This window comes from Tachypleus tridentatus, chromosome 13 (assembly GCF_004210375.1).
Source record: "Tachypleus tridentatus isolate NWPU-2018 chromosome 13, ASM421037v1, whole genome shotgun sequence".
NCBI lineage: Eukaryota > Metazoa > Arthropoda > Merostomata > Xiphosura > Limulidae > Tachypleus > Tachypleus tridentatus.
In genome coordinates, this window is record NC_134837.1 from 151,555,993 (window position 1) to 151,582,606 (window position 26,614).

A 26,614-nucleotide genomic window follows, 5' to 3' on the forward strand; every position below is an offset into this window, starting at 1 on the left:
AAATAAATGGAAAATGTAATTCTATGCCACTTTGAGAGTGTTGTTAATAATAAAAACATAAGTGAATAATAAATAGGGGGAAGAAGCACAGGTAGAAATCTTTAGGTCTAATCTGTAATTAATAATAAATAAATGTCACGTAGTAATGCGGTTTTATTGCTTGTTCCTTACAATCTAAACAAGGTTTTAATAAAAAAAAAACGAGAATACGATATTTCTGTGTTTTTTAAATACTAATGAATTTAGCTACTTAAATCTTTGACTATCAGGAAGACAAACCGATTGTTCTCGAGGCCGTATGAGTTTGTGTACATTCTCAAATTTTAACTGTCATTATTTATCTTGGTTGTCGAAAGATTCGATGTGATCAAATTTAATAATAATAATAAAAAAGATCAGTAATAGGTATGCGTATTCTGACTGGCAAGTATATTCATGCAGAATTCGAAGAAACGACAAAGTGAAGATATTATAATTAGATAACATACTTTTATTATACATCTTCATGCTTTAAAATCCTTCTCTTCGATTTCTCAGCATTAACAAAATTATTTAAGTCAAAGACGAATAACTTCAAAGCCAAATTATTTAGTATTTACAAAAATCAAGTTTATCACACTCATAAAAAGTCCATGGTGGTTGTGCAGTTCCGCAAATGAAAACTTGGAGTTCCTTTCTTGAAATGGATGGACGATGTCGCATAAAAGTTAACCAACTACCATGCAAGTAAAATACAAAAGTACGTCACACAAGTGTCACTTCTTATTAGTGTCATTTTTAACGCCTCCTTTGTTTCCCAACATCCTGTCCAGTAACGATTGCTTAGATCGTCTCCTGAAGGCATGGACTTCCCGACAGAGGGCGTCAAACGCCTCCGTTACTTGGGTTACGTGATCTGAGGCCGATACTTCGGCAAAACCGTCTTCATTTTCCTTAGCAAAAATCTCTCCTATAAACATAAGAAAACAAATAATAAACGAAAAGCAGTAAACTTCATGCAATATATTTGAATATTTTATTAATGTTTATATATTAAGTCAAGAACAATAACAATACTATTTTTGTTTCCGATGTTTAACAAAACATATTTGTAAATAAATTGTAGAGAATTTTGTAAACCTGCATAGAAAGAATTATGAAATGAACAAATTATTTCTTCCTTACTTGCACGAAATGAGAATAAAAATTAGTTGGTGAAAGGCGACCAAATGAGCCATCACTGAGGAAAAGTGAGAATAAAAATACAAAACCATTACACTTACTAAAGTGTAAAAATATCGATTTATTAACAATGGAAAATCTTCGTACATTTTTCTCTCCTTAAAACATTACAGTCACACATACAAAGTGAACAACTTGTCTTATACCAACATAAATTAGGGCACTAAGACGGGAAACTTATTACTGAAATATTCCAGCACCTGTAGTCAAAAGCTGACGCTTTGCCAGCAAGTCAGTGGGAGAGGAAGAAGAAAAGTCTTGTTGTCTCTGTTAGTGCAGTTTAGAAACACTTTATCTTTCGGATCATCTCCAGAATCAAAGAATTTTGTGTTAAGAAATGGACGTTTTACGTCATCGTTTCTTGCGAAAAAAAAAAAAAAGTTCATTTTATATACTTGGAACAAAATCATACAAACTGAACTCTGAGATTAGAATCAAACCATCAGATTAAATATACCATACTAATTAGTATGATATTCAATATTGTGAAATATTGGATTTTATAAGTTTGTTAACTGTGTTAAAAATATCAGTCAGGTGTGATAAATTAGGGATGCCAAAAACATATCCATTTTTAGTTCCATACCTTGAAATGTTCAATTTCTTTTTATTATTTTTTGCATTTTATTTTATATGAATATTCATTAACTGTGCCAAATGCTATTTTTAACAGTTCCAATAATTAAGTTTCTTCAAACATAATTTTATGTCTTGGTGTGACATGATCAGCTTCAAATATTTTAATATACTATACTTCTAGTAATGTATATTATGTTTATTATTCTAACCTTTTTATTTCTCTTAGTCGTATAAAAACAATCTAGAAGATAAAGTAGAAGTTTAACACTTAATAAAAAAAAATCAAAAATAACGTTGGATGATTAAATGTTGTGTTGAAATACATTCACAGCCACATATCAAGAAATGAATTATCAAGATTATTTTTAATAGTTAGATAATCAAATTCTGAAGAGAAAGAAAGGTTGATACAATTCCTATTCAATAATTAAGTTTGAATGTACATTGTTTTAGATAAAATGTGAGCATTATGTGTGAAGAAATTCCAGAGTATACCTCTGGCTTATCATTGCAAAATCTAAACACGTTGAACTAACTTTGTTACACGTTGACCTAAAACTTTTTAGTCATATGTTGTTCTTTCTCTGTTGGTACAGTTGCTAAATGCATCAGTCAACTGTCTTTACATCCCGATTTCGTTCTCAGTCACTCTACTTAACTGTCAACAAGTTTTCTTGAAAACAAAGCTAGATTCTTTCAGCAGTGCATCCTTGCAATGTAAGTTAAAGATATTTGTTGATTTTTTCTTCCCTCAATAACATTAACTGGATTTGCCTTTTAAGTGTTTTAGTTTTTATATAGTTTGATATACTGTTATTACATACATTTTGACATTATTTAGTTGTGGTAGTATTTGTTGATCCTTTCAAAAGTACTCGATTATTTACAGTGCCAACGTACAGAGATTAAGTGCGTAATATTAAAACAAATTTGTAACCTCACCATGTCGTTGCGTCTTGTCATGGTCTGTCTAACGACTGTATATCTTCACAGTAGCTCTAAAAAGTAGTTTCTCTTGCAAACGACTCCGTTGGAAAGTTATTTTCTCCAAAAACACACCCCTCCTTCTGCTACTTTTTATAATCCATTTAGTGTTTGAGAACAAAGGCTTTACACCAGGGCTATCTGCGCTAGCCGTCCCTAATTTAGTAGTATAAGACTAGAGGGAAATCATCTAGTCATCACCACCCACCGCCAAATTGAACTACTCTTTTACCAACGAATAGTAGGATTGACCATAACATTATACCGCCCCACAGCTGAGAGGACAAGTATATTTGGTGTAACGGGGATTCGAACTAGCGACCCTCAGATTGCAAGTTAAGCGCCCACCAAATCATGCCTGGCTCATCTGAATGCACAGAAATCCATAAACGTTTCATCTGGCGACTTGACTTGTCGGTCTTCATAAAGAATATCATGAATATCCGTTTTATTATTTTCCAGTTGTTTGAGATATACCACGGTTAAATGTATATGTTGTAAAAGCAATTTATGAGCACGTGACTTGTATTACTTTTTCCAGAGAAAGATTCTTTTTATGTTGCGTACTATTACCTGGGACATGTAGAGGACTTTTTCACTGACATTCATATTTGTAGATTCTCACCTTTTATAAGAAGTAACACTTTGCTTACCATGTCTTGGATGCGAATTGTTGTTGATAACTTTCTGGGTGGTCCTGCTATCCCACGATAATCCATATTCCTTTATTTTTCCAATCCCATTACGTCCAAGGAATACCTCCGTCTAGGAAGTTCAAAATTCCTAATCTGAATATATCTTTATTATCTGAGCGTCTGAATATTTTGCACCAGAAAAGGTTTTTACATTCCCTTCCATAAAGATATCGATTTTTGGTGACCTCAAACTAGCTACGAAACATAAAATAATATCAAAACGTACTTTTGATAACATGGCGTTTCATTGCGACTTTATACTGGTTATTTAATAAATAGGAACCATAGGAAAATAAAAACTAAACTATAGATTAACACACGTCAGACTAATGAACCATGTTGCAATTTTTATCGATATTTTCCTTTTTTCTTTTTCTTTTGAGTGCTTACTTCTTAAAACCATGGAAACATTTCCAACTGTGACTCATTGTTTTTCAACCTCAGTTTGTTACACTATAGTGATTTCTCGTATAAATCTATGCTTTCAAACATATTTTGCAATATAATTATATAATATCATTTTTTCTTCCTTACCCGGCCCCCCGCTAGTACAGCGGTATGTCTCCGGATTTACAACGCTAAAATCAGGGGTTCGATTCCCCTCGGTGGGCTGAGCAGATAGCCCGAGGTGGCTTTGCTATAAGAAAAACATACAAACATACACTTTCTTACCCGTATATTTAGGCCCGACAAGGCCAGCTGTGTTAAGGTGTTTGACTCGTAATCTGAGGGTCGTGGGTTCAAATCCCCATCACACCAAACATGCTAACCCTTTCAGCCGTGGGGGCCTTATATTGTGACAGTCAATCCCAATATTCGTTGGTAAAACAGTAGCCCAAGAGTTGTCGGTGGGTGGTGATGACTAGCTGCCTTCCCTCTAGTCTTACACTGCTAAATTAGGGGCGGCTAGCACAGATAGCCCTCGTGTAGCTTTGCGCGAAATTCAAAAACAAACAAACCCCTATATTTGTTGATTATTATTAGGAATGATTAGTAAAAAGTAATTTTACCTTCTTCAGTGCCAACTTGCCGCAAATGAATTAAGTCCGATTTATTTGCCACAATTAAAACTGGATAAGGCATTTGATGTGTCGAGGTGCTGCTAGACGTGGCTATACTGTGTTTTAGACGTTGTCGAAGTTCTTTCACGTAATTAAAGCTGCTCCTGTCGGTTATAGAATAGACTAACATGAAACCATCAGCCCAGTGTAATGTTTCTTCTTTAGGAAACGCGCCTTCTACCTAAACAGAAAATAAGAAGCATTTACTTTTGTTTAACTCAGTAACAACAACCAAGGCACCCACTTCTATATTTTGTCTACAACATTTTACTGCCCAGGGTTTGGAAGAACAAAACGTACATTTTCGAAAGAGCATAATTATAATCACTTTTGGTTAGGCCTAATAATCCTTGTTGTTTCGTTTGCTTAGGTGTATAACATTTTGTAAGAAAATATAAACAAAAATCCATTGGAATTTAATTGTCCTATAGATGTATTTATGTTCCACTTTTTAAAAAATTTAAAAATTTTATTTTCTATTTTGCAAAGGAATCAACAGCTATAACGTCCATTATATTTTATTATTATTTCTAAGCATCTACTTTTTAACTGTAATCTTTGCTGCAAATTAAGATCTTTTAAATAACTAGTATTTGTTAAAAAAAATTCATTGTGAAGATACATCTTTATTTTAACTTCTATGATAGTAGTTTTTCCTTTGGATTATTTTCTTTCTTTTTCCTTTAGTGAAAACAGCGAATTACTTGAGAAGGTTTATCATTATTAATCTTGCGTGAAGGTAGATACTTGTAAACTATCCTTTTTGTTAGGCCCTTTAGGACAACAGTTATTTGTGAAAACAACGAATTCTTTGTGAAGGGTTATCAGGTCCTTTATAGTCATATTTCTTTGTGAATTTTTTTTATTGTCCCTGTGTGGCAGTAATGTCTTTTCATCAGAAGAATCTAACTATTGACAATACGAATAATACAGAAAATCAACCAAAGGAAATAATTATCATACAGTATTTGTTAAAGATGATCCTTCTTAAAATGTTTCAATTATAGAGAACTTTTTTCTACTTTTGTTTGACATTCAGTTTTTGTGAAATAAATTATGTCTATTACTTTCAATTTGACAGGACATCTTTGTAAATTTGTTCCTTTACCACTTTCGTAAAGTAGACTTTTATTAGGAAGTGCTAGTGTAATCAAAATTTCATATAACACTGTATTTGTATTTTAACTTATAAATTTTGGTATGTCAGCGAAACTGTGAAAACAATAGTTACATACTGAATGTTATAGATAAAGTGATAAAAATTAACAAAAAAGTGTAAAAATGATATAATTTCAGAAAAAAGCACAACAGAAGATTTCCGATGATTTACGTTACAAATATATATTAAAAACATATAATAAATACTTCAGAGTTACAGAACAAATGTACCTTTGGGCAAGTGTCTAAAACTTCAAAGATTACTGGTTCTCCATCAACCATCATTTCATTTTTATAACGATTCTCTAAACAAAAGTAAAAAGTAGATTTATTCAATTCCAATATAATTTTAATACATATGACACAATCATTTTCAAAATAACTTTGATTATATTAATAAATTCATTTACACTGTACAAAAACAACAAACCAAAGTATAAAAATAAATAAAACGATTGGAATATATATATATTGTTAGAGTTCCTTAAACAGTAACAGCTTCATGCTTTTTTGTTTGGGGGAGGCATAAGATTATTGCTTATATTGTTATAAGGAGTTTTAATTTTAGTAAAAAATATAAAATGTTCATCTTCTTTTCTGAGATTCATTGGGTTGTGTTTTTTTTTTAACTCTCAAACCTTTAACGAAGAAAATTTAATCTTTTACAACCGTTAAAAGAATCCTTACTCTTCAAAAATTTAAACTTTGGACTTTTTAACAAAATCTTCTAAGAAATTCTGGGCGCATTCGTAAATAATTAAAAACACAAACGTCCGACTTTATATTGCAATAATGAAAAAGCTTACACAAATTAAAAAGCAAAAGCTTTAAAAAACAATTAGATAAAACATTTAAAACGCATCAAAAACCAGACATGAATAAACCTTTTTATAATAAAGTAAATGAATTTATTCACAGAAATCAAGACTTATATACACCAATCTTTCCGGCCACTACAGCAATAGTCAAGATCCAGTACAAAACAAACAAACAAACATAAACATAGCAACAAATGGATTAGTTACTTTATCAATAAAACAAACAAAAACAAAGTACCAGAATAGAATCAGATACAATTAATATTATTAAAGAAATGTGTTCAGAGATTGTTCGATTATCTATCAGTAATATTTAATCTATTCCTAAATTCGGGATACGTCCCTGCTTCTTGGAACTAAGCAAATGTACTTATGTTCTTGAAGGAAGGAATAATACCGAAAAAATACAGACTAATCAGTTTAACTAGTTGTATTAGCAAAACTAGCAATAAAGTCTCATATTTTCTGAAGATCACACCAAAATTACTTGAAGTTCAAAATGGTTTCAAAAATTTTGGCAAACAACTGAAACCATAATAGAGAGCTTTAACCTAAAAAATGCTCTGTCTTTTATTTTCCCGACATAGAGAAAGTATTCGACACTGTATGGCGCGATGTTTTAAGATTCTAATTAAAACAAACGAAATTATCAACAGGAGTTATTCGTTGGTTATACAACTTTTTAGATGATATAAAATATAGATGGCATTTACTTCGAGTATTTTACTCTATAGGCAGATGTTTCTTAGGGAGGGGTAGTTAGTTCTATCCTGTACATCATGTACATGCTGTTAAATTATATATTAGGTAATCCCTTAAGTAGTGTCCGATTTTAGGTTCAGAAAAAGATAAAAGATTTCAAACGCTTTTAATGCTATTTAATCAATAATGTATGTTTCCTTATTATTAATTACTTTCTGCCAACGATTCACAAGCTTTTGAATGCCACTTTATAAAATTCTTGGGGTTTAGAGGAAAAGAAATGTAGAAGGGTAGTTTGATATTTTCATGTGTTCCAAGCTCTTTTTCCATCAAGACAATTCTGTAAACTTCGGAATAGATGATAATCAGATGGGGACAAGGTCTAGATAATAGGAGGACGTGGAAGTTTTTCCCAGTCCAGCTCTTCAATCTTTACAGATGTGATCCTTGCTGTATGGGGCTGTTTATTATCCTGATGTAACAAAACACCTTTACGACTGATCAAAGCAGGCTTCCTTTTTCTCAGTACAACATTCAATAGAAGTATTATAAAATCGTTACATTAAGTAACAGCAACTCAAAGTGGATCACACCAACAATATCCCACCAAACACTTAACAAGGCTTTCCTAGAGTGGAGATCCATTTTGGCCTTGCTTTAGCCAGTTTACCTGCACTGAACCATCGTCTGAGGTACCCGTTTTTCATCTCCAGTCACTAATCTGTCCATAAAAGGTGAGTTACGTTCACAAGAGTGCAGAGAAGTGCAAATTTCCACTCTTGCTTTAAGGTTGGCTTCTGTCAAATCATGGGGTATCGATTTTCCAAGTTGTTGCAGGTGATGGTAAACTGTTGAATGGGTTGAATTAATCTTCTATGCTAGTTTTTCAACTGTTGCAGAACAATATTCATCAAGTGCAACCAGCAGCAAGTCATCATTAACTCAACAGAACAACTTGAACGTGGCGCATCACTTAAGCTGTAGTCACCTGGTTTGAACTTCTGAAACCACCTTTGACATTTTCTTTCATTGAGATATTCCGCACCATAAACACCTTGAATGTTTTTGTGTAGTTTCTGCTGCACTCTTGTCTTTTTTAAACTCGTAAAGTATTATATGCCTAATGAGCTTTTCAGACAAATCCATCTTCATAAGGGTTTATATGATTAATGATCTGAAAAAGTGGAGTTGGATTAGTTTCTTTTATTTGTCTGAACATTTGTATTCACGTCCTACTACATATTTTAGTTATTAAAGCCTTCTACAAAGACAGAAATGATGATGCACTTCCCATAATAAATATCGGACATTACTTATGGGAGGACATGATAAGTTGCAGTTCAACTTCATAAGTTTGCTGATGATGTGGCTATCCGAAAGAACTCTTAACACAACAACAGTAGCATCAAACAACCTACAACAAGTTTTAAATTAAATAACAGTGTTCACAAAAATAGAGTCAAAATTAATATTATTCGAAAAATCGCTCAAATTACCAAGAAATACACCCATATGATATATCATATTAGCAGTGTAATACTAGAGGAAAGGGAGCTAGTCATCACGACCCACCGCCAACTCTTGGACTACTCTTTTACCAACGAATAATGGGATTGCCGTCACATTATAATGCCCCCACAGCTAAAAGGGCGAGCATGTTTGTGTGTGACGAGGATTCGAATCTGCTACCCTCGGATTACGAGTCGAGTGTTTTAACCACCTAGCCATGCCGGGCCCTAGTGGGAGTTATTACGCATGTATGTTTTGTCACACGTGATTTAACATGTAATTTGGTTTTAAGACTCACAGACTGTTCTAAATAGAAAGTTTTGCAAACGAGATATATCAGTTCGAGGAACTGGTAGAAATATTTAGATAAATCTCTTAATAGTAAAAATATAATAATTTTCTTACTTTGAACTTATAAGATTTCTTAAAGAAATCTAAACTAAAAGTGTGGTACCTTTTTACCGCCACGAATTAAAATTCTTTTTTTTTATCAGTCTTGTGCAAATAAGTATAACCAAAGTAAATAATTTTCAAATTTTTAAGTTGTTTATAAGAATTAATAAATTTTAAGCACTTTTATCGTTGAGATAACATCGCTCTAAGTCTTTTCAGATTTATTTATATTTGGCACAACATTCAAAAGTAATTTCAAATTAAAAGTATCACAAGTTCGTACATCGCAGTCAGGGGTTCTATTTGTTTCGCACAAGAACTCCTCTCCACACATACAGAAAAAAAGCGTTATCTTTAATGCCTTCTGGATAATTTTAACCACTAAAAGTTACACAAAAGGCTGGCTATCTGCGTAGTGTTTATCACGGAGAATCGAACTCTGGATTTTAGCTTCGTAAGCTCACAAACTTACTGCTAACTTATCGGAGAAACACTAAAGATTAACTTTGACTAAAATTTTATTTCTTCCTTATTAACAAATAACTTTAATAATCTTCTATGCTAAAATAATGAAGCGAATATGGTTATAAAATTCTAAACAGATATATATATATACATATTTTGGACTAACTTAGCCATGAAAAACCAACAACATAAAAGTATCACATATTTCATATTATTTAAGTTCATTCACGAAATGTACTTCATTACTGCCCAACTAACTTAATTCTACGATCATTACACAGTATAACTAAAACCACAATATACAAAGATATCGCTGTCTATCTATAGAGGCATAGTTAGTTATCCTTGAACACTCGTGGCACAGCCATGAGCATTGCGTACAATAACTTAAAAGTTGTTGGAGCTTTGACAACTTTCTAACGAGAACCAGTCTTTTCACCTACCTGTCTGATGATCGTATTCTCCAATAAAGCGCTTCGTTAGGAACCTGACTGTTAACGCTGAAAGAAACAAAACACGATGACATGAAGTATATATATATATGGGACTCCTGGATCTTATATTAAGGTAAAATTAGACTTTCTGTTTCATATTTCAACTTTTGAAAAGTCAGTATCTGCTTGGATTATACTGGCAAGACTTTTAACAAACTGAGTTTTATTATTAGCTCTGACAACAAGTAATTATCAAGATGATGAATTAATTTATGCTATCAGTTCAGCTTGTATTACACTTTTAAGTTCTCAAGCGCCAAAAAATCGAATACTGCCATCATTAGGATTTTAAACTTTTAAATTTACTTGCCATTGAGTGTTACAGCATATTTAAAAAATGGTTTCTTACTATAAAATGATTATTTTTCCCCCAGTGGCACAGTGTTATGTCTACGGATATACAAAGCTAGAAACCTGGTTTTGATACCCGTGTTTGGCAGAGCACAAATGACCCACTGTGTAGCTTTATGTTTAACAACAAAACAAAATTGCGTATTTCGTAGACCTTGTCCTATTTAATCTGCAAATTTTCACAGTAGAAAAAGTAGTAATTTAAATATAATTCAGGCTGTTGTTTACCATACGCAATAAAAAGAACTGTCTCGTAATTTAGTGTGAACAGTTGATGGGAATGAATTTCCAGCCTTATCATGACATTAGTATGTCTACTTGTCTTTGTATCCATTTTGTGTTAAAAAATGAAGAGAATAAAGTCAAGAAACTGGACAGTTCAACCCTTCATGAATTATACTGAAATATAATACTTCAATGAACTTTTCGAAATATTAGAAATATAAATATTATACATAAGTTACGTTCAGTTCACGCTCCACTATTTAAAAAGAAAGTTATAAGCGCTCTCGACTAAAATGCTTGGTTTTAAACCATCAAGGTAGTAGAGACCTAAAATTATGGTTGAAACATAATGTTCTGTGTGTGGTAGGATCATACAAGTTACCACAGATAGTCTTACTTTTTATTATCTATAAAGTAAAGGGTAGTGCTTTACTAGCAGCTTAGTAAGGATTACCAACGTGCGTACACACACACACAAAAACTAAAAGAATATAAACAGTGGTAAGCTTAGAGAAGGGGGAAGGGCTTATAAGCTAAATGTTGATATTCTGTCCTTATAGTGGACATGAGAGGTAACCCAAAGTGCAGTTGTTTCTTAACAATAAACAAACAAATGTATTATAAACATGTTTTAGTTTAGCTGCAGCAGATTTTGGTGTTTTGCAGTAAATGTCACATGCTTTTATCCCTTATTTTTAGACCTTTAGTCACTCAATTGTTAGTTTTCCGATTTAAAAGCCGATACTCGATCTTTGCAGTGGTCAGAGTGCACACAGGCCTTTTTTGTAGCTACGCTTTAAAATAAAGAAAGAAACCCTTCCTTTTAATTAAGTAAATAACTTAATCAAAGTATTACTTACTTATTTTAACAATAGGCAAATCTAATCAGAATATTTTTACTTCATATTTACACTGACTGGAATAAAGTGATACAGAGAGTCAATAATATCTTAAATTAGTACAAATATAGCTAAATTTCACTCATCCACGGATTCGTTTTACCAAGATAAAATTTATACTAGAACATCATTAAGACATTTGCAAATATAATAGGTAACGTGAGCTACTTAGCCAGACTTCTTTTTGTTGTTTGTTTGTAACAGTAATAACAATTCCAGTTTTTTTATATTAAAGTCGTAAAATATTACTTTAAGTATTAGATTTGCATTACACATGTGAAATGTTACTAAAACGAGAGATAGCAGCGAATTTCACTCTTTTGAGACATTCTAACCACAAAATAATCATTCACACAAGTATACCAGTAGTTTTTAGGTAATTACTTGATGACAAAATTCAGTTAAATATAATTTATTTCTTACATAATTGTTTCCATTCTATTTAGATGTAAGGAAAATAAACTTTCTAACAACATTTCATATTGGATACAATATAAATAAATAAACAAAACAAATGTAAACTTTTATATTTTGCTTGATAATTTTCAAATATTAACGAATTATTTCACGAAGAACATATCAAGAAGAATACAATACTTATTCAATCAAATAGATCACCAGGATAAACATAGACTTTTATATTCCCTTTCACATATCTTCTGATCCTAGATAACATAACTTTATTATCCCGAAGAAGAAAGTGTAAGAATTTCAAACAACTTTGGAGACAACCAGTTGACCAACCAGTTGCCAAAAGTGAATTTAAACGTAATGATAAGCTTAAGAAAAATACAAGAATCTCATTATAAGTTCTAGAGATAAAGATAAATGATTTATTATGATGAAAACAGTCACATATAGTGCAAAAAAGAACACCATAAATACAGCTCAAGTTGTATCTCTAAAGTATAACTAAAATCTATTTTTAAAAAAAACACCAAAATAAACGCAAAGTCCTTAACTACATAATAACAGTTTTTCATTCATTTGGAAACGTTTAAATTTAAAACTCATCCAGAAAAGGACAAAAGATATTTATGATTTGCCAAAAGAACCCAAACCCAATATCCATTTACTTGTGATTCACCCATTGGAACAAAACATTCTCTTAATTGTTATAAACAAATGATTTCAACTTTTATTACAAACAACCCTACCACATCTATAAAGCTTTTTTTCTCTTGAAAATATTAACCACGTTATCAAACTAAATTTTATTTTCTCAAAGACTTTGTTCCAGTGTATTCTTTTCGCATCCTTCTTTCATCAAGGGATTAGAGCTATGAGGAATAAGCACGGCACAAGTGTGTGCGTGTGTGTGTGAGGGGTCATTCACCACTGAAGCTACCACCCATTGATAACATCCGTTAACCGTTAGCTTTAGAACTTTATATCCAAGACCCCAACCCATTAACACACTCTATGGCAACAAGTTAGCAACTCTTATAAAATTCACTACCACCAAAATCAACCTTTTGTTCAATGACCAAAACCACTTACAAACAAATGGCTTAAGTATGGATAATCCCGTGTCACCAGTTCTAGCCAACATTTTCCTGACACAAATTGAATCGCAAGCGATCAATTCAGCCTTACACCTACCACTGTACTGGTAGACATGTATTGACGATACAGTTGCTGGATTCACTTTTACAGAACAACAGTTAATTTTTGCAACCACGTTAACTCCATACATCCCAACATTAAGTTCACCTGTGAACACGAGAGAAACCAACGAAATAGCAGTTCTCAACTTCAAGATTACAAGAACGATATACAATTGAAAACAGAAATCCACAGAAAAAATCATTCAAACTGGATTACACACTCCCAGGGACTAAGCATATGAAACAAAACAAAAACTCAACATATTAAAGAAACAAATAAACACAGCCACAAAACTATGCTCGCCCGACAAAATTAATGACAAAATAAACAAAATGAAACAACACTTTATCAACATCAACAAATTTCTTCAAAACACCGTGGAAAAAGTATACGCACACAAACATCCATACTAATAACACAGTCAACAAGAAACATACAGTAATAAATTCAAAGAAACTACAATCTATAAAACCATATATTTTCGATATTAGCGAAAAAATAATCAACGTTTAAGAAAACTTACAACAAAATATAACATTCTAGTAAACACTAAATGTATTTAAAACCAAGGTACAAAACTGAAGTCCATATTATGTAAAAACTGCACTGACAAATATAACACCAACATTATTTATGAAATACAATGCAACAATTGCCACAATTTCTATATGGGATAAACAAACAGAAATATGGAAACCATATTTAAAGAACACAAATAAACACCTTTGCACAGTTTTGAATACTGCAAATCAAATAAACACAACACAACCATAGAAAACACCCAAATATTAAGTAGGGAAACAAATTAAACAAATGTAAAATCAAACAAACCCAACTTATACAGCAACTAACTAAAATTAAACCAATATAAGGAACATCTTTATACCTATATTAATTAATAACCAAACATCTAACTGCAACGCCCCCTACAATATCGTACCCGTTTACACTCTCGTCCTTAAAACATGCGCCCAGCAACGGAACGGTCAGTTGCAAACTCTCTTTGTTAATTTGAAAATGACCTTAGAAGATCGAAACATTGTTCTGTTCTTTATTCTAATTAAAAATTTAATACCCATATCAGCTGTCTTTAAAATAAAAAAAAAACACATTAGTTAACCGAATTATAGATTTGTTCCCATTTTTTGTTTCATTGCCTCCCTCCCAGGTTAAGGAAAGCTGAAGCCGAGACGAATAATGAATAACATCAAAATTAATTCTGAAACGTTGAATTTAGACAATGTAACCCTTACATTTATTTAAAATTATCTTAAACTTATTTTACACAATAGTTTTATCATCTTTAATGAGATATTTTATACCCAAATTAACGGTGTAGTTATAAACAATCTGGTTGTTGTAGGTGTTGCTGTCCAATACATGCTTGCTTTGTGAACAGTCAACTCTTTCTCATTGGAAATCTCTGCATGATATTTCTCCCGATGTTAGGTTACGGAACATTCCTGCCATTTTTGAAAACACAGCCTTGAAGCTTCTGTTAAACTTCACACAGCCTTAAGTTCATTTTACCTAGATAAGCTTTATACTAGAACATAATTACAAACGCCTTACTTATATAACAGCTCAAGCTCAAAATAAACCAATACAAATGAACACGTTTATACCTATATTAATAAATATAATTAAACATCTAAGCACGCCCTCTACATTCTTACACTCAATTACACAATCCCCTACAAACATGTGGTCAGCTATCGGTCAGTTACCTCCGGTGGTCGAGAATTCAAAATTTAGGGCGGTAGCAAGTACTCAACTAGACTATGAAAACATAATGCATAAGAAGAAGGATAACAAAACTGGTTATACTGATTACAATTTCCTTCACATAATTTGTATTGTCATGAGACGAAGCACAGATAGTGGCGGCTCAGCATGGCCAGATGGTTAAAGCACTCGACTCGTTATCTGAGTTTCGCGGGTCCGAATCCCCGTCACACAAAACATGCTCGATCTTTCAGTCGTGGGAGCGTTATAATGCGAAGGTCAATCCTACTATTCGTTGGTAAAAGAGTAGCCCAAGAGTTGGCAGTGGGCTGTGATGACAAGCTGCCTTCCCTTTAGCCTTACACTGCTAACTTAGGAACGGCTAGCGCAGATAGCCCTCGAGTAGCTTTGCGCGAAATTCGAAATAAACCAGACCAGTTAGTGACCACCTACACAGATCTGATAACATCTGTACAAATGAGGCTAACAAAGGTAAGATCAGAGCAGCCTTGAATGGTGTGGTAGTTATATCACTTGATTTATAATCCGGTAAAAAAGTAGCTTAATAGTTGGCGGCTGGTGTTGTTGAATAAGTGCCTTTCTTCCATTATATACCTGCCATAGTAGATAGCCTTCAGCTATCTTTACGCAGAATTCAGAAAACAAACAATCAATCCAAAGAAAATTAAAACACTTTCGAAATCAAAATAAGCAATCATTTATTAATTTTCTTTCTTGTTAAGCAGAAACCTAACAATTATTTATTAATTGTGTTTGTTTTAAGCAAAAACCTAACAATTATTTATTAATTTTGTTTGTTTTTAAGCAGAAACGTAAACGATGGACTATCTGTGCTCTGCCCATCACGAGTATCAAAACCAAGTCTTAAACATTGTAAGTGCTCAGACCTGCCGATAAGCCACCAGAAGGTTTTTTTATATCTCGTGCCACTTCTTCTTCCATTTTTTTTGCTAGATTAAAACAAAGAAAGATGTTGTCGCAAACAAGTTAAAGATCTACAACAGGCTACCAGATTATTTGCACTCACTATCACTAAAACTTTCAGTAACAAAAGAAATAAATATGGACTATCAATGCAACTGACACATAACCAAGGATTTTTCTTTTTAATTCATCTCATCTTTCAACAACTAACCATACTATAGACTTCCATTGTATAAAAGCAGTAACAACCACAGCAGATGAAAAATATCAAATTGACAACTGTGCTATCAAAAATATGGTATATCAGCTTGAGGATAACGTATGCTCCACAAAACGTGTTGGAGAAACTGGACGTCCTTTGCATGACACTTTATGGAGGTTAATTTAGGACATACCGAAAAAAAAGCCACAACAAAACAATACCCATGTTGACATCCACATTTACCTATTTTATATCTAAATGCCACATGTTTTAGAGAGAAAATACGAAGAAGCTCTAATCACAGAGACGCGGAAATCATAGATCACCAAATATGGAAGTTGGCTGATGGAATTTACCAATATATTTATTTATTAGTATCACTATTCAGTTTTATAAGATTACACTTCTTAAAATCAAGGTTATTTTTACCTTACGTATTCTATTTGATAATATAATTTGGTAAGTTTGGTTTAGTTTGTTTTGAATATCGCGCAAAGCTACACAAGGGCTATCTGCGCTAGCCGTCCCTAATTTAGCAGTGTAAGACTAGAGGGAAGGCAGCTAGTCATCACCACCCATCGCCAATTCTTGGGCTGCTCTTTTATCAACGAATAGTCTAAGTGACCGTCACATTATAACGCTTCCACGGCTGGAAGGGCAAGCATGTTTGGTGTGACGGGGATTCGAACCCGCGACCCTCATATTGTGAATTTTGTAAGGAATAATGATGATGCTTTTGGAATTATATGTTTGTAATGTATCTCAAAACGACTGCTATTGTTTAATCTGAAGATGACACAGGAAGGTCGAAACGTTGTTGCCTGGTTTATTAGTTAGTTTTAGTTAGTTATCACCATTAGATTCCATCTAGGACCATATGGCCGCAATCGCTTGCGAATTCTTCAACAAGTATTTAAGTGAGTGGATTGTTAGCCCACTGCACCGAGCCGTCCCTAATTTAGCAGTGTAAGACTGTAGGGAAAGCAGCTAGTCGTCACCACTCACCGCCAACTCTTGGGCTACTCTTTTACCAACGAATAGTGAGATTGACCGTAACATTATAACGCCCCCACGGCTTGGAAGGCGAGCATGTTTGGCGCGGTGCGGGCGCAAACCCGCGACCCTCGGATTACGAGTCGCACGCCTTATGCGCTTGGCCATGCCAGGCCGGTTTGTTAGTAAAAGTGTTAATACCCATACCAGCCGTTCTGAGATACATTTTTATTTCAAGTGGGTTTTTGTTTTTGTTACTTGAAATAACTACTTTACACGTTTTATTTTAATTTGATGATTTTATTACGTGTACTTTGGACCACAGGAGGATTTTCTCCTTCATGGAAAGAATAAATCACAGCATTAGCTGTTTAAGTGAAGGTCACGTGATCTTTCTATAAACATGAGCTTAACGTTTTTCACGTAAATTTGTGTTCGCAAAACAAAATTAATGCGCATTTCAAATATCCATTTTAGAACATAAAATATATCAATCACTAGAATATAACCGTTCTAAAACCACTATAATTTATTTGGCTTTCTAAGTATGTTATAAATAGGTTAAAAATTCCTTTAGACGTTCAAACAGGATCATAAAGTTCGCAAACGATTAATTGCTATGGGACAGTATTTTTTCCACAAAAGCCTATAATAATTGAAGTTTTATATTTGTGAAATCGAGTAATCAGCGCTCATACGCGTCATGTAACTCGAGAAAATGACGATTGAAAATGTTGTAAATATTTCTTTTTGAAATCAACAAGTTAAAACGTAGGTAATATGAAAATCAGGATTATGCGCTGTAGTTTCATGCCAAGTCTATGAACGTTCATTGGTAGAAGTGTGTTTGTGTGTTTTCTTATAGCAAAGCCACATCGGGCTATCGAACCTCTGATTTTAGCGTTGTAAATCCGGAGACATACCGCTGTACTAGCGGGAGACTCATTGGTAGAAAAGTGGTGCAATAAGATTTTGAATGTAACACTGTAAGAGGACACGAAATGTGCACTTTTACTAAGATTTTGAATGTAACACTGTAAGAGGACACGACATGTGCACTTTTACTTAGCCATGAAGATGGAGTAAAATTTATCGACAGTCATTATCGGATCATACAGGAAGTGAACAAAAAAGTGTCCCTTCTTTAAAATCTTATTAATTTGTTATATCCTTTGTTAGATAACAGAAAGATACGTAAAACTACGTGTTTTTAGATCTTCTTATTACAATTAATCTACAAAAGTTAATAATAATCTTGAATTTTGCTTTTATTGAAAACATAATGTAATTATGAACAGCTCTGTAATTCAGGTTTAAGAACTTATTTTAACTCTAGTATAATCTGCTATTTTAATTGAATGCATCAGAAAAGAGCGGGAAGCTCAAACAGCAGCAGTAACTTTACACGTTGTAGTTGAATATTTTATTACTGTATATTTTAGTTATTATGGAAAACAAGATGAAATGTTGAAAATTTTATTTCCAGTCTCTGACTTGTAGAATTTTGTTGTGATGTTAGTTTTGCTCAAAATCAACTATTTATCTACTGCAGTAACAATATAGGAATTATTCAGTTATTCTATATATATATTTCAATGTAATGGTAAAACTTAATATGAATTTGATATGTTATTGAACAAATAAGTTCGTCTACCAAGTTTTGTCTTGATCTGGCAATTGATTCAGAAGGAGATGGGTCTGCAGACAGACAGGAAGTTTTTCTTAATATAGGGCAGTTAACGTACCGGTATGGTTTAATATATATATATATATATAGCACATATGATGTAACGAACGGTTTTACCCTAATTTTGATATTCAGCTCTGCCTCGCTTCACTCGTCATACCTGGACGGATTACAGTACATTTGATATATATTCATCAAAATAATGATCACAATCAGTTCAATTAAGTGCTACCCTGCTATTTTTCATCCTTTTCTGCAAACATTTTTTCCAGCCCACGTTTTACAAGAAAAAAGTAACATCACTTTTTGCCAGATTCATAAGGCTATCAATTATAGTGAACAGTGTAAACGTTTTGAAGTGTAAAATTACACGAAATAGTTTCATACTTTTTGAAGCGTGCAAAATTTAAATGTTTTTTCATATGTAGAATTACTGTTGCATCCCACACACCTCAAAACTGCATCTGAAGGCGTATAAAATTTATTTATTTTTTAATTTTGTAAATATCTTTTACAGTTAGCCATTAAACATAACACCGCGCTTTGCTCTCAAGAAACTATATTACATTGAACAGCTACAACAACTATGACATCACAGCTTTATTTTGAAAGTAGAATTATAGGTATGAAAGGAAACAAAACCATCTGTGTACAGTCAGACGTTAGACATTAATCAGGCTTCCTGGTGCTTCCTACACAGTGTTGTAACAACAGAAATGTTTCATTTGTGATACAGATAATACTGTAATGAAATTAGTGTGAAAACGTAAATTGTGTTTTGGTGATCGGTGTCATTTGGAGGTCCATTTTGAGACACACATCATTTCAGGGAAAATGTATTAATTGTCTACAGATTGACTTAGTAGTGTATTTATTATATTTAAAGTGCTTCAATAAGCCAAATGAGTATTTATTTTATCTTTTCTTTAAAACTTGCACGGCACTTGTATACTGGACATGCCTGTGGGTCTTTTTCCCTAAAGAAGATCGCGAAACCTAAACGTTATTCCTTACCTTTCGATTTTATATGATTTTCAGCTGATTTTATTATAATTTATCTTGGCGTTTTATGTTTGATATAACTTGTATTTATAGAATTAACCAAGTTATTTGGCCCGGCATGGCCTAGCGCGTTAAGGCGTGCGCTTCGTAATCTGAGGGTCGCGGGTTCGCGCCAAACATGCTCGCCCTCCCAGCCGTGGGGGTGTTATAATGTGACGGTCAATCCCACTATTCGTTGGTAAAAGAGTAGCTTAAGAGTTGGCGGTGGGTGGTGATGACTAGCTGCCTTCCCTCTAGTCTTACACTGCTGAATTAGGGACAGATAGCCCTCGAGTAGCTTTATGCAAAAAACAAACCAAGTTATTTTTATTTATTTTACTTTTTTTTTCCTTTTTCCGAGTTTAGAATGACTAATGAATATCTAACAAACTCTCGTGGCAGGAAAGAGTGGACTTCACGAAACACTCAAGTAAGAAGAAATGCAATTTTGGAGATAGTCCAGAGGAGTCGCTAATCGCTGGCGCACGACACATGTTCCCAGAATACTCCGTATGGTGTCTTGAAAAATCATAATAGAAAACCATGATCAACATCATAATGAAACACAGAAAATTTCTGCGCCTACGGACCCAATTTTTTAAAAACCTAGCAACGCCTCTGAAATAGACCTAATGTGGTGAAGAGGAAACATGGAATGATAAGCCTTTAATGTGACTCTGTTTACTTTCTCCATTACACACTAATTACACAAACATGTCTTTACCTTCACACTTGATACTATCAAGTATTCTTACACAACACGAGTAAATCAACAGCAAGTAAACATGAACCTGAATTTGACGTTAAGCCTAAAGTAATATCCGACCGCTTGTCTGCGATTTTTTATAATCTACATAATTATTTACAACCTTTGAAGTTTACCAGAACTTTAAAAAAAGAGAATGTGACAGAAGTTCATGCTGTTTACTGGTAGAGATCAAGCTTGTTTAATTAACAATCTTGAATTTATTATCATAATATTTAAATTATCTTACGGTCACATGAATAACAATTAAAATATACCTTTTGTCTCAATTAACCTTTTAAACAGAGCGTCGTTAAGAACCACCTATTTCCAAATTATATATTGTTAAAACAATAAAAATATTACAAAAATAAATAATATTTATCTATTTTTATAATTCAGCGACAATTGTTTTCAATTTCGTGCAAAGCTATACGAGGGCTCTCCGCGATAGCCGTCCGTAATTTAGCAGTGTAAGACTAGAGGGAAGGCAGCTAGTTACCACTACCCCCCCGCTAACTCTTGAATTACTATTTTACCAACGAATTGTGGGATTGACCATCACTCATATAACCCCAAGGCTGAAAGGGCGAGCAAGTTTGGTGTGACGGAGATTGGAACGCGCAACCCCAGATTACGAGTCAAGTGCCTTAACCATCTAGCTATACCGAATCTTCAGCAACAAACCATAATTACTGGTCGCATCAAATAGCTTGCTAAATTAAAGGGCACGGGTAATAATGACTCCACATAATATAGACGATACCTTTTCCCTGGACTGGATAACCAGTTATTCTTGTTTTAAAAAAAGGTTTGTTACACTTACATCACAATTATAGAATTTCTGCGAATCCCTTTTGCAGCAAAAACTCACGAAAATTCAATCCTCAAATTGAAAGGATAGCAGTGTTAATACACAGTCGCCGCAGTTTATATAAAATACAATATCTTAAAGTTTGTAAAATAGCAACTCCATTATGTATATTGTATGATATAACACCATAGACTTCTTAATACTTCTTTGTATAGCAGTAGTTTAGGTTCCTTCCTTTTTGCTGTGCTTAATCATGTTGTAAATACACCCCTTTGCATAACGTCGTTAAATACGATTTAACAAATCACGATGATGAAGCAAAAATGTTCTGTATTTAATACGCGTCGTTCTCATTACTTTTTAAAGCTTTATAAACGCGTAACTAAAAAATTTTACTTAAATATATTTCAAAATATTTGGCTTAAAAAACAACTCGATATATTAAAGATTAAGTAGTCAGGATATCCATGGTATCAACAAATTATATCCCCTTTTATTCTGTTGAAAACTTTAGGTAAAAAACAAACAAACACTATAAGTAGCTTTTCAGTGGCTCACCATAGCCAGGTGGTTAAGACACACGACTCATTATCCAAGGATCGCGAATTCGAATTCTCGTCACACCAAACTGCTCACCCTTTTAGCCATGAGAACATTATAATGTGGTGGTCAATTAGACTAATCGTTGGTAAAAGAGTAGCCCAAGTGTTGGCAGTGGGTGGTGATGACTAGCTACCTTCCCTCTAATCTTACAGTGCTAAATTAGGGACGGCTAGCGCAGATAGCCCTCGTGTAGCTTTGCGCGATATTCAAAACAAACTAAACCAAACTTACCAAATTATATTATCAAATAGAATACGTAAGGTAAAAATAACCTTGATTTTAAGAAGTGTAATCTTATAAAACTGAATAATGATACTAATAAATAAATATATTGGTAAATTCCATCAGCCAACCTCCATATTTGGTGATCTATGATTTCCGCGTCTCTGTGATTAGAGCTTCTTATTTTCTCTCTAAAACATGTGGCATTTAGATATAAAATAGGTAAATGTGGATGTCAACATGGGTATTGTTTTGTTGTGGCTTTTTTTTCGGTATGTCCTAAATTAACCTCCATAAAGTGTCATGCAAAGGACATCCAGTTTCTCCAACACGTTTTGTGGAGCATACGTTATCCTCAAGCTGATATACCATATTTTTGATAGCACAGTTGTCAATTTGATATTTTTCATCTGCTGTGGTTGTTACTGCTTTTATACAATGGAAGTCTATAGTATGGTTAGTTGTTGAAAGATGACATGAATTAAAAAGAAAAATCCTTGGTTATGTGTCAGTTGCATTGATAGTCCATATTTATTTCTTTTGTTACTGAAAGTTTTAGTGATAGTGAGTGCAAATAATCTGGTAGCCTGTTGTAGATCTTTAACTTGTTTGCGACAACATCTTTCTTTGTTTTAATCTAGCAAAAAAAGTGGAAGAAGAAGTGGCACGAGATATAAAAAAACCTTCTGGTAGCTTATCGGCAGGTCTGAGCACTTACAATGTTTGAGACTTGGTTTTGATACTCGTGATGGGCAGAACATAGATAGTCCATCATTTAGGTTTCTGCTTAACAACAAACAAAATTAATAAATGACTTCTTATTTTGATTTCGAAAGTGTTTTATTTTTCTTTGGATTGATTGTTTGTTTTCTGAATTTTGCATAAAGATACCTGAAGGCTATCTACTCTAGCAGGTATAGAATGGAAAAAAAAGCACTTATTCAACACCATCAGCCGCCAACTATAAAGCTACTTTTTTACCCTCATATGGTGTGATTGACCGTATCATTATAACGAGCATGTTCGGTAACAAGGATTCAAACCCTCTTACCTCGGACTATAAATCAAGCGATATAACTACCGCGCCATGGAAAGCTGCTATGATCTTACCTTTGTTAGCCTCATTGGTACAGATATTATCAGATCTGTGTAGGTGGTCACTAACTGGCTTGATTTGTTTCGAATTTCGCGCAAAGCTACTCATGGGCTACCTGCGCTAACCGTCCCTAATTTAGCAGTGTAAGACTAGAGGGACGGCAGCTAGTCATCCTCACCCACTGCCAACTCTTGGGCTACTCTTTCACCAAATAATTGTGGGATTGACTCTCACATTATAACGCCCCCACGGTTGAAAGGGCGAGCATGTTTGGTGTGACGTGGATTCAAATCCGCAACCCTCAGGTTGCGAGTCAAGCGCACACCTGGCCATACCAGACCCCAGAGATGGGGAAATAAAAGTCAAAAGTCACATTTAAAACTTAATTTATGACTTTAATCTATGTAATATTTACTAAGTTTAATATTGTTTATGGTTGCACTCTAACAACCTCACGAATCATGTTTCTCCTCAGACATTTTGTCCCTTTATTTTTGTTGTTCTTCATTAGCATAATATCCTAGATAACTGGTTGTCCAGTCCAGTGAAAAGGTGTCGTCGATATTATGTGGAGTCACTATTACCTCTGTTCTTTACTTAGGAAGTTATTTGATGCAACCAGTAATTATGATTTGTCGCTGAAGGCCCGGCGTGGCCAGGTGGTTAAGGAACTTGACTCGCAATCTGAGGGTCGCGGGTTTGAATCCTTGTAACACCAACCATGCTCATCCTTTCAGCTGTGGGGGCGTTATATAGTGACGGTTAATCCCACTATTCGATGGTAAAAGAGTAACCCAAGAATTGGCGGTGAGTGGTGATGGCTAGCTGTCTTTCCTCTAGTCTTACACTGTTAAATTAGGAACGGTTAGCACAGATAGCTCTCTTGTAGATCTACGCGAAATTCAAATACAACAAACAAATATATTGTGAAATTTTGTTATTCTGATTTCGCCTTACGTACCAAATGATGAAGAGGTTGATTTTACATACGTAATTATATTTGTGCTGATAACAGTTACTTTTCAGTTCTTAAAAATATCATTAAAAACGTATTATAGCTTTACTATCTGGTTATGGTAACAAATAATATTTTGATAATGTGTCTAACAAGATCGTTAAACAACAGAACTGGTGTAAATTACATTATTGAATCTGTCAGTGTTACGCGGATATTGCTAAATGAAATAATAAATCTTGCGGTAAATAAAAGTTCTTACTTTGTGATAATTGCTATGTCTATAAATTATGTTCTTGCTTAGACCAAATTATTTTTCTTTTGTACTAATTATTCCAAATCGATATAACTTCTGTTTCTAAAGGAGCATACTAAGCGAATCGTTTCTTCAGTGTTCTTAAGTGATTATACAAGAATGCAGTTAACATGAGAACGACTTTTAGTCGCAGAAGCTTTATGTTATTCTTGGCAACAGAGGAATCTGGGCTTGGATAACTAGTTGGATAAGTACCAGAATTCCCCTATATCATAGTCACGAGACACAGACAACGTGGTGGAATGAAATATTTTATCGTAATATTCTGATTTCTTTGAACGATTAAATCTTAAATACTCACATTAATAATTTCCACGACAGAAACACATACGTCTGTACATAAAATTAAGACAAACCTATGCAAACCTTTTGTAACAACAACAAAAAACATCTTGATAAAAGAGGAGATAAGGCTCTTTTATCTAGTGTATCTCTAATTTACACTTTTATGCCCTTGGCTTTAGAATGCTACATACACTATCGTTTGAATGTAGCATATGTGGTAACATAATTGTTAAACTTACCCGTTTTACCCACCCCCGTAGCTCCAAGAACTACTAGTTTGACTTCCGACAGTCCTGACTTCTTTCGCCTAATGGCCCGGATGGTACTGGCGCTCATTACGGTGCACTAGGTCCCTGCCATTCAATGAGCTCACAGACTTTTCCTAGAGGCTCTGTGGAGTGGCGATGTCATTGTGTCACTATATCTGACTTACGGTAAGGGATAGGTGCCAGCTGCTCGTGGCTTCCCTCTTCTTTACCGCGTACAGGATCATCATTAACGTAGCTTAGGTCAGACAGGCAGTTATTTATACACACACATCTCCAATCTGCTACGCTTCAAATAGGCTTATCTTGTTCTTAATGACTGTGCTGTTGGAAAGCTTTGATTAAATTAGATAAAAGCTAGGTGTATCAAATCTAGAACCTGAAAGTTGCAACTTTCTACATATTTCGCCTTTGTTTCTTCAATATTTGTTTAAAAAAATAAGGAATATGTACTAATGAAACTAGCTTCACACTTTTGTTACTTAAGTTAAATTAAAACAGGTCAAACTACCTTTTCTGAAAAGGTAAATATTCAAATATATATGTTTGTACATGTATTGCGACTTTTCGTGTGTGAGAGCTACAGATACGTGTTCTCTCATTCGTTTACTGAACATAAAACACTTACAGATCAGTAAACCATATAAACGCAATAAAAACATTTGATTTTCAAAACAAATAAAGACACAAAAACAATCCTAAAAAATAATTTGTTTTCAGTTATTGTGAAAAATAAAATACCAGATTTATTGTGCCGCAAAAGTATAAGAGATTTTTCTTAAAAAATGTAATACTGAAAAATAGAAAAACATTATTATTTGGTTCCAAAAATAATTAGAATGGTTTTACGAGCAAGGCTAACAGTTTTTTTCTTTTTCATTTGTATGTCAAATTAATAAGTGCTGATTTATTTCAGCGACAACAGGTTAGTAATTACAATAAAAACGATGGTTAGGAGAGAAAAATAGTTATTTCACATGTGTTGAATAATTCTAAGTACATATCATATTGTTCTCAACTAAGTCTGGAAAGTAAATAGATTTACGGTTTGTTGTTGTTGGGTTTGTTTTTTAGCGTAAGACTAGAAGCAATACAACGGCTATCTGCGCTTTGTCTACCGTGAGGAATTAAAACCTAGATTTTAGCGTTGTAAGTCCGGAAACTTAGTGTTGACCCACCAACAAACGGGCAGTTAGAGATAAGATAAAATCTGGATGACAACTAAAAACATTAAGGTCAGAAAATAATAAAAATAAATGAGCAGTCGAGTACAGAGGTAGAGTACGTCCTTACAGTCAATATCACTGCAGCATGGTTTCCATTGCAAAAACTGTATTGTTCCCATGTCCAAAGGACACACCCCCTTCTTGTTACATTCCATAACACTATGTAACAAAATGTTTACTTCTTCTTGCTCTGGGCCTGGCATGACCAAGCGCGTAAGGCGTGCGACTCGTAATCCGAGGGTTGCGGGTTCGCGCCCGCGTCGCGCTAAACATGCTCTCCCTCCCAGCCATGGGGGCGTATAATGTGACGGTCAATCCCACTATTCGTTGG

General features: G+C 33.8%; 1 protein-coding gene across 2 annotated transcripts; it reads right to left on the reverse strand.

The window, feature by feature from the left end:
- Positions 1–472: 472 nt before the first annotated feature.
- Positions 473–25,265, reverse strand: LOC143240278 (ras-related and estrogen-regulated growth inhibitor). Of its 2 annotated transcripts, XM_076482468.1 has the most exons (5): positions 25,031–25,258; positions 10,029–10,085; positions 5,930–6,003; positions 4,490–4,721; positions 473–949 (listed from the first exon to the last, which is right to left on the reverse strand). In XM_076482468.1, exons 1-5 carry the CDS (start codon positions 25,125–25,127, stop codon positions 756–758), a joined length of 654 nt encoding a protein of 217 aa, XP_076338583.1. In that variant the 5' UTR covers positions 25,128–25,258; the 3' UTR covers positions 473–755. The 2 variants fall into 2 exon arrangements, with proteins under 2 accessions (XP_076338583.1, XP_076338584.1); XM_076482469.1 differs by lacking the exon at positions 10,029–10,085 and having other exon boundaries at positions 25,031–25,265.
- Between the last annotated feature and the right edge of the window lie 1,349 nt (positions 25,266–26,614).